This window comes from Rhincodon typus, chromosome 12 (genome assembly GCF_021869965.1).
Source record: "Rhincodon typus isolate 14 chromosome 12, sRhiTyp1.1, whole genome shotgun sequence".
Classification (NCBI taxonomy): domain Eukaryota; kingdom Metazoa; phylum Chordata; class Chondrichthyes; order Orectolobiformes; family Rhincodontidae; genus Rhincodon; species Rhincodon typus.
In genome coordinates this window covers 25,654,387-25,670,348 of record NC_063343.1, presented here as the reverse complement: position 1 = coordinate 25,670,348, position 15,962 = coordinate 25,654,387, and the positions used below count along the sequence as shown (strand labels likewise).

Sequence of the window (15,962 nt, the reverse complement as noted above, 5' to 3'; positions counted from 1 at the left end):
TAGTTATTATTTTGAGAATTTGGATTAGAACGTAGAGTTAAATGGAATTTTGGTTTACAGTCTGTGAAGGCACATGAGACTTAATGACTGCTATTTCAATAAATCATGTGACTTAAGAGGAAAAGAGTGACTGCACTTGATAACAAGGCCACATTTGACTGTGTGGTGTCAAGGAGTCCTAGCAAAACTACAATAGGAATCACAAGGAAAACACTCAGTGGTTGGAATCAGGCATAAAGGAATATTTTTGCAACTGTCAGAGATCAGTCACGTCAGGACGTCACAATAAGTGTTTCTCAGGATAGTGACCTAGGCCCAACCATCCTCAGCTGCTTCATTAATGACCTTCCATCCATCATAAGGTCAGAAGTGGGAATATTCACCAATGATTGTACGATGTTCAGCACCATTTATCATTTAGAGTCATAGAGATGTACAGCATGGAAAGAGAACCTTCGATCCAACTTGCCCAGGCCAACCAGATATTCTAACTTAATCTAGTCCCATTTGCCAGCATTTGGCCCATATCCCTCTAAACCCTTCCTATTCATATACCTATCCACATGCCTTTTAAATGTTGTAGTTGCACCAACCTCCACCACTACCTTTGACAGCTCATTCCGTACATGCGCACCCTCTACATGAAGAAGCTGCCCCTTAGATCCCTTTTAAATCTTTCTCCTCTCACCTTAAACTTACTCCCTCTACTTTTGGACTCCCCAACCCTGGGGGAAAACATTTCGACTATTCACCCTATCCATGCCCCTCATGATTTTGTAAACCTCTGTAAGGTCACCCCTCAGCCTCCAATGCTGCAGGGAAAATAGCCCCAACCTATTCAGCCTCTCCCTATAGCTGAAACCCTCCAATCCTGGTAACATTCTTATAAATCATTTCTGAACCCTTTCAAGTTTTGCAACATCCTTCCTCCAGCAGGGAGACCAGAATTGCAAGCAGTATTCCAAAATTGGCCTAACCAATGTCCTTACAGCTGCAACATGACCTCTGAACTCCTATACTCAATGCACTGACCAATAAAGGCAAGCATATGAAATGCCTTCTTCACTACCCTGTCTACCTGCAACTCTACTTTCTTGGAACTATGAACCTGCACTCTAAGGTCCCATAGTTTGGCAACACTCCCCAGGACCTTACTATTAGGTGTATAGGTCTTGCCCTGCTTTGCCTTACCAAAATGTAGCACCTCACATATTTCTAAATTAAACTCCATCTGCCACTCCTCGGCCCATCGGCCCATCTGATCAAGATCCCATTGTACTCTGAGGTAATCTTCTTTGCTGTCCACTACACACCAATTTTGGTGTCAGTTGCAAACTGACTAACCATACTTCCTATATGTACATCCAAATCGCTCATATAAATGATGAAAAGCAGTGGATCCAGCACCGGTCCTTGCGGCATACTGCTGGTCACAGGCCTCTAGTCTGAAAAGCAAATCTCCACCACCACTCTCTGTCTCCTACCTTTGGGCCAATTTTGTATCTAAATGCCTAGTTCTCCTTGTATTTAATGTGGTCTAACCTTGCTAACTGTGCGGAACCTTGTCGAATGCTTTACTGAAGGCCATACAGACAACGTCCACCACTCTGCGTTCATCAATCTGCTCCATCATTTCTTCAAAAAAAACTCAAGTTAGTGAGACAATTTCCCACGCACAAAGCCATGTTGATTATTCAGTCAATCAATCCTTGCTTTTTCGATTACATGTAAATCCTGTCCCTTAGAATCCCTCCAACAATTTATCCACCACTGCCATTAGGCTCACCGATCTATAGTTCCCTGGCTTTTCCTTACCACCTCTCTTAAATAATGGCACTACGTTAGCCAACCTCCAGTCTTCCTGCACCTCACCCGTGGCTATTGATGATAAATATCTCTGCAAGGGGCCCAGCGATCACTTCCCTTGTTTGCCACAAGTTTCTAGGGTATACCTGATCAGATCTTGAGGATTTATCCACCTTTACGTGTTTTAAGATGTCTAGCACCTTCTCCTCTGTAATATGAACACTTTTCAAAATATCACTATTTATTTCCAGAAGTTCTCTAGCTTCCATATCCTTCTCTATAGTAAACACTGATGCAAAATATTCGTTTAGCATCTCATCCATCTCCTGAGGTTCCAAACATAGCCAGCCTTGCTGATCTTTAAGGGGCCCTATTCCCTCCCTAGTCAATCTTTTGACTTTAATGTATTTGTAGAATCTCTTTGGATTCTCCTTAACTCTCTCTGCCAAAGCTTTGTCATGTTCCCTTTTTGCCCTCCTGATTTCCCTCAAGTATACTCCTACTGCCCTCATACTCTTCTCAGGATTCACTCGATCTCTGCTGTATTTACATGACATATGCTTCCTTCTTTTTCTTGACCAGAGCCTCAACTTCTCTAGTCCACCTAGAAGTTGTTCCATGCCCAAATACAGCAGGACCTGGGCAATAGCCAGGTTTCAGTTGAGAAGTGTCAGGCAATGACCATCTCCAACAAGACAGAATCTAACGATCTCTCCTTCAATGGCATTACCATCCTTGAATCCCTCACTATCAATATCCTGCAGGTTACCCAGAAACTGAGTTGGACTAGCCATTAAAGTACTGCAGTTGCAAGACCAGGTCAGAGACTAGGAATCCTGCAGTGAGTAACTTATGTCGTCACTCTTCAAAGCTTGTCCACCATCTACAAGGCACAAGTCAGGAGTGTGAATGAAGACTCTTGCCTGGATGTGTACAAATCCAGCAATACTCAAGGTACTTGACACTATCCAGGACAAAACAGCCCGCTTGACTGGTATCATATCTATAAACATCCATTCCCTCCACCACCGACATTCAGTAGCAGCAGTGTGTGCCACCTACAAGATGCACTGCATATTCTCCAATATCCTTCGACAGCACCTTCCAAATCTATGACCAGTACCACTCAGAAGAATAAGGGCAGCAGACAGATGGGAACCCCACCACCTGGAGTTTCCTCGCCAAGCCACTCTTCATTGTGACTTGGAAATATAATGCTGTTCCTTCAGTATTGCAGAGTGAAAATGGTGGTACGTTCCTCCCTAAGAATACTTTGGATGCATCAATAACAAAATGACTGTATGGATTCAAAAAGCCAGCACAGCACCACTTTCTCAAGGGCAGTTAAGAATAAGCAGTAAGTACTGACTCAGACAGTGGAAACCACATCTTCTGACTGAACAATAATAATTTGAAACATGACTCAGCTAGTGAGATAATCTTGCTTATTGCTGACTTGGGTTTTCACTACCTACAGCAAGACAGCTGGCCAGGGGCCACAGGCTGGTTTGGTTCAGAAGCAGTTTCATATCCGCAGAAGTGCAGTTTAATTTGTGGAAGTTAGAGCTGGAGCTAGAAAGAGACTTGAACTGTTTCAACAGCCTTAAAGTAGTGATAGACAGAAAACATCTGTGCATTAGCCTGTCTGTATGTCTCCAAGAGATAATTACTTCTGGGAAATGTACAGAATTTTGCCAAAAGCAACGTTGCATCGTCATCAATTCATTATGAAATTTTAAAGTCATACTTGACTAGATGAGTGTCTGCAAATGATATTACTGGGGAAAATGGTTGAATTTTTCATTTTTGCTCTTTATGATAAGACCATATGGATTTTTTCTCCCTTTTGGCTGATAAACATTTGTTATTTTGGTAAAAGTACATTGATAGCCTCATGTAATTGACTATCATAGCAACCAAATTCCAAGAAATACATCTCATAGTCTATCAGGTGAAGCTTCATTCTGGAAGCTAACTTATCCAATACTACCATTAGATGGAATGGTAACTCTTCAGCATTTCATTAATCATTCTTACGCTTCCAAAAAAACCCAGCAATATTGACTGCTGTACACAAGTGCTTTAACAACAAATTGAAGTAGTTAAAGTTTTAGAAACTACTCCCATAAATGCAAGAACATGCATGTTCTATGGGCATGTGCTTAATGAAGGGAAACCATCCATGCACAAAACAGGTAGAATTAAATAGGAACTCATTACCATTAAACTGTGAAAAAAGTCAGAAATCACACAACACTAGGTTATAGTCCAATAGTCCTGAAAAAGGACTGAGGCTCAGAAAGCTTGTGTTTTCAAATAAACTAGTTGGACCACAACCTGGCATCGTGTGATTTCTGACCTTGTCCAACCTAGTCCAACACCGGCACCTCCACATCATTAAACTGTAAAAATCACTATAAAACACAGTTGGAAAGCAATAGGAGTTTCAGTGTGGAACTTGTGCCATTTCCTGGCACTCAGTTAGGCTGCCAGGAATTCTCCTATGACCCACTCACCGAACTGCTGGAAGATCTGAACTGCAGCCGGGAGTCATGTCTTTGTTGCCAAAATTGTATCCTCCCCTAATATAGTGAACAACAGTGGTTTCAATTGCTCAAACCCAAATCTGAGCACAAGTGGAGTCCATGCAATATGCACAGGATGCAAATCACATGATTAATTCCTAACCACAAAGAACAGTAGAAAAATATCTCCAAAGACAGATTCAATTTATTATCTAAAACAAAGTACAATAGGTAAGAACAATATCTCAGCTAGCTCTCCTGCAAAGCTTGTTTTGCTCTGTCATGAAGGACTCAAATCTAAGAATACAAAAGTGTAAATTAGACAATCGTAAACATTAGATTTCATGAAAATAACTGTATATTGCTCAAGGAAACTCTAGATTAACAGTGGTATTACTGGAAAAACCATTATGCTAAAAAGAGCAATAAAACACGTGTGGAAATAGGACATGAACAAGTAATAAATAATTTGAAGTAACAAATGTTAAATGCGTTGATGATTAAATGGATCCTCAAAATGTGTCAAAAGAATAAGCTTGAATATGAAATACTAATTATTAAATATAAATGTTTAGACTCAATTCTAATGATAGATCTTTAAAATACATCATTCAATGCAAATTTCAGTTAACCTACTGTTCCTTATACAACGCTATATTTGCAGTGGTTGCAAATCATCAGGCAAGGGACTTTTTAATAAAGTAAGTGTTTTTTAACTAAGCTTTTTGGGTTATCTGTTTTTCAAATAACAAAATTCCTCACTTTTCTGTTTTATCTAGGGCATTATATCTTCATCCAAAGAACTCACTGACAATTGCAAGAATGGCATCAGAAAGTAAGCAGAACCATCACGAATAATGTATTACCCTTTAAATGGAGTACCACGGGTTTTAAAGCAAAAGTGCATTTAAATCAAACAAGGACATCATTCACAAACTATGGGATACATGTAAAAACAATTATGGAACAAAGGTTGACAAATTGCAAATAGGCATTTCCTATTCTACATGCATTTTGTAATGCCGGCTACTATCACATGTGAAAATATCACTTTATTATCATAACATACCAAATAAAACCAAAATCAGGTCAGCTGAGGTTGCTGCAGTATCATCTGTAGCTGACAGCCAAGAAAGCCAGTGGAAATTGAAAGATCAAAACTTTAAAAAGATGTAGTTACAGCGCATGGATTACAGTAGTTCAAGGCGGCAGCTCACTACCACCTTCTCAAGGGCAACTAGGGACAGGCCAACCAGCAATGTCCATGTCCCATGAGTGAAGAAAAACACATCAAAAGGAAACAAACTGAGATTTTCCATCTCTCACATAAATTTCCCCAATTAAATTGCAATCAGGACAAACTACAAATAATCTTTCATTTGTTCAGGAACCACCCATCTCTGTGAATCACAAGTATACACTTTGCAGTTTTGGTGTATTTTGGCTTCAAAAACCTAACTCATCACACACATGATATGACCATGCATTACTGATCACGTATCATGGGTGCTGGCACATGTAAAGAGTCACCATCTTGTAGAAATTGAAGAAAAATGTGCATATTTCTAATGGTTTTTGTATCTAGTTTGCATTATATGGAAATGGGCAATCCTTCATATTAGCCTGAAGGAAAAATAGACACCAATGAATCTATGTGTACATTTAGCACATAATTAAAACATCTTAATTCCATGTTTGACAAATGTTAGACATTGTTTGGAAAAAAGATGTACAGATGAGTATATACCAAGGACTATGGAAAAGGAAAGCTCAGATGCAACTAATAAAAAAAGAAATTGCTATCCGGCAGTTACCAGGACATGTCACGAGGCAGACACCATAGTTTCTGTGAAAAAATGTATGTCTGCTCTCAATCAAGAATCTGACTCAGAACCAAATGTTCAATGCCTGCATTAAATTTTAAATGAAAACATGTGTGACAATATCCAACGGCAATACACGGGAAGTTTAATCCTCTCAGCTTATCTCTGCTAGCGTATTTGTACTGTAGATACAGATCAACTGACACACATGCTTTTTACAAGCAGATCTGAGCTGTATAAATATACATTGTTGGGCATGGATTCTGAGTTAAAAACATGAGGCTGATATGTGCTGTAAATAACCATAATATCTTGCTTCCATAGGACTTGTTCTATGGTATACTGTAATTACTCTGAGCTAATTTATTTCACTTAAGGGAGACTAAAATTACCTCATTCCTTGGGCTATAAACAGTAGAATAGATAGACTGGGGGAATTGGTGTCAGCCAGGTTTTTCAATCCCAAATGATATGAATGAGCTTAAGAAAGTGGTTAATAAGACAACGGTATTCTAGGCTTTACAAAGAGAGGCATAGAGTACAAAAGAATAAAAGCAAGGAAGTTATGGTAAATATTTTTAAAACACTCTTTGGTCCTCAACTGGAACATTTTGTCTAAATCTGGGCCCCATAATTTAGGCAGAGATGTGATCACTTTACAGAAGGTGCAGAAAATGGTCCAAAGGAAGAAAGACTTCAGTTACTTGGATAGTCTGAAGAAAATGGGGCTTTCCTTGTCAGGAAGATGATAGTGAAGACAATTGATAAAGATGTTTGAAATCATCAGGGGCTTGGACAGAGTACATTGAAACAAACCCTTCCTATTTGCAGTAACATTGGGAACCAGATGAATACCAGTTTAAAACAAATAAAGACAATAGAGCCAACAGCAATGTGAGGAAAAACTTTAAAATAAAGAACTGTGGATTCTGAAGATCTGAAACAAAAACAGAAAGCAGCGTCAACATTTTGAGTCCAATGATGCTAATGGACTCAAAATATTAACTCTTTTCTGCCCAAAGATGTTTCCAGACCTGTTGAGTTTCTCCAGAAATTTCTGCTTTTTGGATGAGAAAAACTTTTGTTTTTCTTTGCACAGTAAGCAGTTTGGATCTGGAAGGCGCCTAAGTGTGTACTGAAGGCAGATGTTCTCAAAAAGGAACTGGAAGACAATCTGAAAGAAAAAAAATGATATTAGTTTTATAAGGAAAGTGACAAACTGTCGCTGTTACAGAGAGTCACAAAGGGCATGCGGGGCACATGGCTTTCTTTGGTAGTGTAACTATCTTTCAATGCCAAGAGCAGCACCAAACATACTTGAAAATTAGGTCAAAAGTTAGGAATTCTGCTGAAAGTAACTCAACTTCTGTGTTTGCAGAGTCTGTCCATCATGAGAACAGACAAGTCAGGAGTTTAATCAAAATCTCTCTACTTGTATGGATGGATTCATCTCCAATAACATTCAAGAAGTTAGGTATCCTCCAGGACAAAGCTATCCGATTGATGGCTCTCCATCCCCTTAAATACTCACTCCCTGCACCACCATTTAGATTGGCAGAAGTGTGCACCAAATATAAGAAGCACTGCAGCAGCTTGCAGAGGATCCTTCAATAACATCTTAAAAACCCAACTATAACCTAGTAAGCTAAAGGCAGCAGGCACAAGGGACACTATGGCTTGCAGGCACCCCTCCAAGTCCAATACCATCTAAAAGTACTGTGGATGCTCCTATACAACATGGACTATAGTTTACCACCATCTTCTCAACGTCAATTAGGAATGAACAATAATTGCTGGACTTTCTGTGAACCAGTTAAGAAAATGAACTGAGTGAGAATGAATTTGTGCTCAGTTAAGACATACTGAATGATAAATATTCTGTTAAAGCTCCTTGTCCACATGAAAATAAAAGAATGACAATGAGTTGCGAGGGTGCCACTATATTTGGAACTGCATTTTGACAAAAGGCAATTCATTCAAGAAGGAAACGTGATACCAAATACCAAAGAAACCAAATTCAAGCAACACTAAATGTATCATAACCAATGTACAATTCAGATTTTACCCTTCTCTGAAGCAATATTGGGCAGAAAATGATTAGCTTGTCATGTTTCTACACATCTCATTTCACCAAACGACATCCTGCAAAGTTTGTGGCCAATACTGAGATCCTATTAGGCTCTTGATTTTGCCCACTGGATTTATATCTAGAGGTGCCTGGGTTAAATGACAGTCAGATTAAAACAACTCTCACTACTCAAAGGATACAGGTGGAAGCCATGTCTCCATTATACCTGCATTAGCTCTTTGAAAGCATTGTTCATATGCAAGTATTCTCACACACTGTGAAATCTCAATTGCTTATGTAAAATCAAATTTGAAAACTCAAGGGAAAAGGGCAGTACACCAAGTATAATGTTCTGTCTTGTAATGCTAATATACATATCACAGTCAAAAGGAGGTATTGCAAAATACATACTACAGATCATTTGTCTCTGTCTTTTAAATTTCAAGATGTTTTCAAAAAAAACCCAAAAGCATTTTAATAACTGAATTTAATTCCTAATTACTCAACTTGAAAGAGGCAATATCCCAATTGCTGGGTACTCATCTAGCCTTGAGATGCTTTTAGAATTATGGTTCTGTCATTTTGACCTTGTTTTGTATTTTGTGAGAAACACATCTACAGCTTTTGATCCTTAACTGTTTACATTTTCATCAAATCAAAAGTGTGACACCTGGCCAATTTAACACTTCGTGCACCCAATATCAACAACGTGTATTTGTATTGGGCCTCCAACACAATAAATCTTCATAGAGGTTTAATTTAAAAATGGATAATGAGCCAAAGGGGATGGTAGGAGAGGTCACCAAAAGGTTGGTATCATTTAACTACTCCCAGGTTGGGTGTAGCATGGACCGGCCTAAAAATAATATTAAATCTCAATACTAGCTTCAGAAAAGCATTCCCTACTTATTCAGAGCATTTTTTTCTCATTTCATGCATCAGTTACCTTAAAACATCTTTGATTGATTTGAAGGTTTGTGGAAAATTTTAAACTGCAGCTGTAAATCTCTATCAAACCAAGGAATCCACTCTCCAACAATTCAAAGGGAAATTCCTTTTCTGGTACTGTGATGCTAAGCCACAGATATTAGGACAGTTCCTGATTTGAATTGTGCTGATATAGATGAGTTGCCTTTGGACCTGCAGGAGTGATGTAAAAGTGAACCCAAGTAGGGGTGCATCAGCCAATATTCACACATCTAACTTCACTCAAAGGGAAGTTATTTTTGTGAGATGCCGTAGACATGTGACATCTATGTAACTATACTCCTACAGACAAGAATGATGGAAAAACATGGAAAAATACATCAATCCATTTATATGATGAAATAATGGAAGTTATTATTTATAACTGAATATCATAAAACTTTTTATAAGTTCTGTATAACAGTTACAATTTTACATTCAGAAGAAGAATGAGACGACAAAGAGATATATCACAATTCTGAAGTAACACTGACCGCAATGTGTAAGTGAACGTGACACCTCGTGTTCTGGTGACGGACCTCTGATTTTAATCAGGATTTTAAACAATACGCATTGATGCAAGTAGAGACATTTTTCCAGAAGTTATCATTTCCATTTAAAACTTCTAAAATAACAATCAAGAATGAATTAAGAAATGACCCAGTTGCTTAAATTGGTGTGTGCCTTTTTTTTTGTAAAATCACTTTAATACAAGATATAAATGAAACTTTAATAAAGTAGGCAGTGTCCAAGCAAAATTTGGTAATTAAAACCCATGAACAATCAAACAGTAAAAGCAATTGCATCCCTGCTCTACAACAACTTCCTGTTTCTGCCCATTTCCTTGGTCTTACATCATACACCATTTGTATAAAATTTTGGCATGAACGTATTCTGTTATTATTCCGTGTTTCCAATCCAGTTTGAAGTATAGTTTCAAAACATAATTCAGTGGCTCACATTCAAAACAATTCTGTGAAAAGTGGTGTGAAAAGAAAATTGTGGACTCGGTGATAACAAGTGAGACAGAAAGCTCCAAGTAACTTCTTGGATTAAGTGTAGTTTTAAATCCATCATTGCTAAATAACCCTCTTACAGGCCACTTGTTTTCTCTCATCAGAATGAGGTACCTCGAAATTATGTACCAGATTTCTTTTTATTTGCTATTTAAATTTTAAAAAGGCAAATTAAAGATGAAACTGGCAAATATTTAAAATTGGACTTATGTTACATTCAAAAAAATAATTATTCTGAACGCTGAAATTTACCATCCAAGTTGTTTTGTGCCTGTGAAAGGGTTAGTAAATAATTACTTGAAAAATAGTGCACCTATATAAAGTTTGTAAATAAAATCCTTCTTTTGTATGCAGCAGCTTGAGTGAACCCTACCAAAAAGAAAGTTGAATGCAGTGAGAGAACATATTCCGTCCCAAATTAATCCATTTGTAATCAACAATGCAAAGTTATTGAGCATGCATGAACCACACCATATTTAGCATTAAGCTGGCCCCATCCACTGCCAATCAGCTGGCTGCATGGTCCCAAATCATTACAGTTTAAAGACCATCCAGCAATGTTAAGGATCATTTAAATTATGGCCAAGCAAGTATCTCTAATACCTCTCTTTAGAAACGAAGCCGTTCTCTGGATTATTGCAAGCCCTAATGAGGAAAATGAATGAAAGTACACATGAGGAGAAATGAATTCATTTTTACAAAGGTTTTGAACTGAGATGTTGAGAAAGTGAACTGTACAAATGTAGGAGAATTCACCCTGTGTATTATTTACTGATTATGGGAATGCAAAAGCCATAGTCTGTTTTGTTGAACTACACAAATGATACATAAAATGTTTATGTTATTATATATTGATCAGATACGCAGAAATCGTGATAACTTTTTCTTTGACAATGTTATGGTGAAACACTGTTCTTAAAGGAATAGGCATTTTCATTTATGTCAATGATCTATGTGAGCTCTAAACACATCAAGGTTGAATTTCAAAGGACCAGTCAGAAGAACCAAGCATGGGAACATGTTTGCATGCATCTAGTATATCGTATACTTATACTATCACTTACAAAGTATCAGTACTGTTTTCTTTTGCTATCAGATCCATTTTTAGCTATGTTTGAACAATTTCTGGCAGTGCAAATGTTGCTCCATTTAAGGCTTTCTGTTCTTCTGCTTTAAAGTTTTAGTGCTTTTCTATGGCTTATCGCTTTCATTGGCATAAATTACATGGTTGGTCACCTCATTTCTAAAGCATGAGAAAATGACCTTTGTTTTCCAAACTACATCACAATGTCTAAGATAACGAACCGTTATATTCCTATCTTTTAAATGCTGCAGATAGATTTCATTCCTATGAAGTCATCAATTCAACTCCAACCTCCAGAGAAACTAGATTAATCAGTCAGCTACAGTCAAATTGATTTCCATCCTATTGATTTCAATAGGATGAGACTCAGGAAGGCGCTAGAATGGGAGGTTAATTTGCTCCTCTAGAATACACCCAAAGAAAATAAACATATTTCCTCATTGGATAGTATCCAGTCTGACCCTTCAGATTTGATTGGTCCTTTCTGAGGCTTCCACATGGTTGAGTTCTTTGCCCACTTCAATTTCTCATATCCAACCATAATATTTTGTCATTCAGTATTAAACACACATGGAAGGCTGTTAACAACTTTCAGATCAGATGTTATAACATTTGTTCCTATTTGGGCAGCTACCCAACCCTTCTCTTTAGTGGCTTATATCATTTCAAATGTTTGCTAGATGGTATCTTTGGAACTTTTGCAGAAATTCTTGCCAAAACATTGTTATTATATTGTCTTATAAAAATAGACAGCTGAGTCGGTACTTAGGCTTAGTCCAAAAGACGATTCAGTCGGACATTTACATTGCAATGGTAACATTGTTTTGAACAGGTTTGTATTAACCTGGTGCTTAGCTTTAATTGTAATTCAGAGGACAGAACTGACCAGGAGGAAGCATTAATCTGCTTCACTCCTGTCTGGTCATGTACTTAATCCAAATTTTCATTAGGAAACTACAACATTGATTGGCAGTGAGACTATAGTTGTTAAATAAATGCACAGACAGCCAACCTCAAGAGTACAAATGAATCATTTGAAACCCAGCAGCTGCATTATGGAACACAAAGTATATCTTTAATACCCACCCTCTACTGTAGCTTTTAATTGTACACATATGACTTTTCAGATCAGTTTTATTTATGTTGCTAGGGATGGATAAGGGATCCTGGATCTGGATGTACTGGTGATGTGTAATCTATTCCTTCCTGAAATTTAATTACGCTTTATCACAATTTGCCATCAACTTGCAGGAAAAGCTGCCATTTCAGTAACAGAATTATGGCATATTTCAAAACTCTTATTAAAACAATTACTTTTTGCATATTTTGAAAAAGCGCAATCTACAGTGTATTTCCACATGTATTCTATGACAAATCACCATTACCAATCTCTTCCCAAAATCTGTTCCAAAATTGTGAAACCTTTTGCTATTGGGCCTTTCCTTTTTCCTGAAAGGTCCAAGTGCAGTCTTGACAGACTGTCTGTAACATAATCACACAACAGTTGGGACAGTGCTGTCTGTTTAGATAAGGAAGGTCCCTTTAATTTTACAAGCCATCATTAACTCTTCCACGATTCAAGCCATTATTAATAGTGATCCATAATTTTGCCTCATTTTAGCCTGTAGTTAATTGCTTTATAACATTCCTAATTTGAATTGATGAATTCCAAACATAGGATTTCGTCTAACTCTCCACCTACCCATGCCTACGTATAGTTTCTATTGAGTTTTTTTTGACGGTGGCAAGTTATTACTGATGCCGTTACCATTTTACCATGTAAATTATCCCATAAGCAGTTCTTTGGACTGGTCTTTAGAATTTCTCACCATCCTGTCACATTGATACCTCTTAGAAGATATTGTCTGTGTATGTTTAGAATAAAAAAATGCACTTTGTATCAGCATCATTTGTTGCCAAGTTAGTAAGAAAAATACTTTTCCAATTCAAAAATCTTACGGCAAATTTCATTTAATGAAATATACTTAATCTCTGAAGTGTTCTAAGATCCTTTCTGGCTACAATAATTTAAAATACCTTTAGCACTAGACAACTAGTACAGACAATTCAATGCTCCTTACCAGATTTCTTCTTTCCAATTGGTTCCCTATAATAAGAAAAATGAATTTATTAATGAATGATTGATGAGTTTATTCTTGCAGCAGAGTTACTTGTTTAACAGATATACTTACATTTTTAGTTATTTTACAAAAAGGACATTGGGAAAGTTAAAAGTGCAATACACTTCATGTTTTGTTTTCTAATGGGGGGGGAGTACAAATATTAATAGTATTTTCTACATGTACCGATGTTCAATCTTTTAAAATTAATCATGGTCTAATTTTCATAAAAAAGTGTAGTTGAAAGAATTTCTGTTGCTTTGCCAGGGCTGCCAAATGGGCAGACTGAAGGAACTGTGATTCTGCCAATCAAGTTCTCTTTAATAGTCAGAAGTGACATGTAGATACATTTGATATTCCAACAAGTATTGATCTGAACGTATCTCAAACAAAAGGTTAAGCTGGAAGAGCAATAATAACATTACTCAAAATAGGTTGAAAAATACTGGAAGAGAAGAGGTGAAGAGACACTTCTTGCAAAGTGAATTGTCTAAGTTTTATTTGTTAAAAAGTATACATACCTTGGATGAAACACACATTAAAAAAAAAATTCAGACTCAATCCTCACCCCAACCTAAACCATGATAATCTAGTGATGCCTGACTCTACAAACATTACCAGTGTTAGGAAAGGGGAAAAATGGATTAAAAATACTGCTATCTCTCTATAAATGCACTACAATATATCTTCTCTTCTTTTAAACGGAACATTAGCCAGCATTCATTCTTTACCTTTCTCATTTTCAAAGGCATGGCTTATATACAATAAAAGACAATTGCCAAAGTTCTGTCCAAAGTTAAGCTCAGTCTGTCCAAAACAAGCCCCATGGTACATATCAAAATACACTACAATCTGTCCGAGGCAGGGAAGATACTTTGTAATCTGACTGAGCCAGACAGGAAACGAGGTAAATTCAAAGAAGTTTTAGTAAGCTCAGGCATGTCTTATGTGGAGAAATTCAATTTGCTCATTCTAACTTTGTCAGAAATCACACAACGCTAGATTATAATTCAACAGGTTTGTTTTAAAACACACACTTTTGAAGCCTTGCTCCTTGTCAGGTGTTAGTGAGAGAGGTAGCATCAGACACAGAATTTATAAGTAATAGATCAAAGGGTCACACAACTGATGAGGATGTACTAAACAAACCTAAGATGCTGTTAAATCTTTAATCAGTTAGAAGGTTTTAATTGATTAATATGAATATGTAAATCCCCGAATTTTTTACAAGTCACTGCCATGAGGGAACAAAAGTTTTTATCAGTGTAAAGAAGAGATGATATTTTAGGTCAGACAATGCATGTTAGGCGTGAGGCCTTGTTTAGAATCTGTTTGTGTTGTAGTTTGGAGTCAGACTGGTTTTACTTCTAAAGTAGGAATTTATAAAATGCTACATTGACAGACTGTCCATAAATTGTATGCTTTGTGAACAAAATAGAACATATCTGCAAATACAAACTTACCCCACAGATTTACGTGTGTGTGTGTGTGCGTGTGTGTGTGTGTGTGTGTGTGAGAGAGAGAGTGAGAGAGAGAGAGAGTATAGTGCGGTCTGGTAACATGTATTGCGACATGAACCCAAAATCCCAGTTGAGTTTGTCTTCATGGGTACTGAACTTGGTTCTTAGCCTCTGCTTGGTGACTGTGTTGCTGTGACATGCCACAGCTAAAAAACGTAATGATCTCCTCAGAAGACAGACACGGGATACGACTGATAGGGTGCCTTTCATCATCTAGTACTTCCTGGGAGCGGGACAAACTACGCGACATTCTTCGCAGCTTTCAACACATTATCAATGACGATGAGCATCGGCACCAAGATCCTCCCCACACCTCCACTTCTCGCCTTCAAAACAACCACCAAACCTTAAACAGACCATTGTTCGCAGCAAACTACCCAGCCTTCAGGACAACATTGACTAAAACATTATACAACCCTGTTTGGCAATCTCTGCAAGACATGTCAGATCTTCAACATGGACAAGACCATCACACGTGGGAATACCACCCACCACGTGCACGGCAGATACTCATGTGACTCGGCCAATGCTGTCTCTCACACATGCTGGAGGCAAGGATATCCCGAGGCACGGTGTATTGGCAAAACCATGTAGACACTACGACAACAAACAAAAGGACACTGCGCAACAATCACCAAACAGGGATGTACCCTCCCAGTGGGGAAGCACTTCCGCTGTCGAGGGCATTTGGCCTCGGATCTTCGGATAAATGCCTTCCAAGACAGACTTCAGGATACACAACAACACAGAGTCACCAATCAGAGACCAATATCCAAGTTCGGTACCCATGAGGACAGCCTCAACTGGGATTGTGGGTTCATGCTGCACTACAGGTGACCCCAACAGACGAGACACACACACAGACACTCCCACACACACACTCTCCAACACACATAAACACTCTCCAACAAACACACACGTGCACACACACATACAGATATTCTCCCACACACACACACAAACACATTCTCCCACACACACACACAAACACATATTCTCTCACACATATTCTTGCACACACACAGACACACACA

General features: G+C 37.9%; 1 protein-coding gene across 2 annotated transcripts in view; it reads right to left on the bottom strand.

Annotated features, from left to right (window-relative positions):
- sh3pxd2b (SH3 and PX domains 2B) overlaps nucleotides 1–15,962 on the bottom strand; it is a 293,056-nt gene that overhangs the window by 68,694 nt on the left and 208,400 nt on the right. The window contains exons 6-7 of one of the 2 annotated variants that reach the window (XM_048603706.1): nucleotides 13,370–13,395; nucleotides 10,808–10,849 (exon numbers count right to left, since the gene is read on the bottom strand). In XM_048603706.1, coding sequence (XP_048459663.1) covers nucleotides 10,808–10,849; nucleotides 13,370–13,395 — 68 coding nt within the window. The remainder of the gene's footprint in view (nucleotides 1–10,807; nucleotides 10,850–13,369; nucleotides 13,396–15,962) is intronic. The other variant, XM_048603707.1, reaches the window with a different exon arrangement.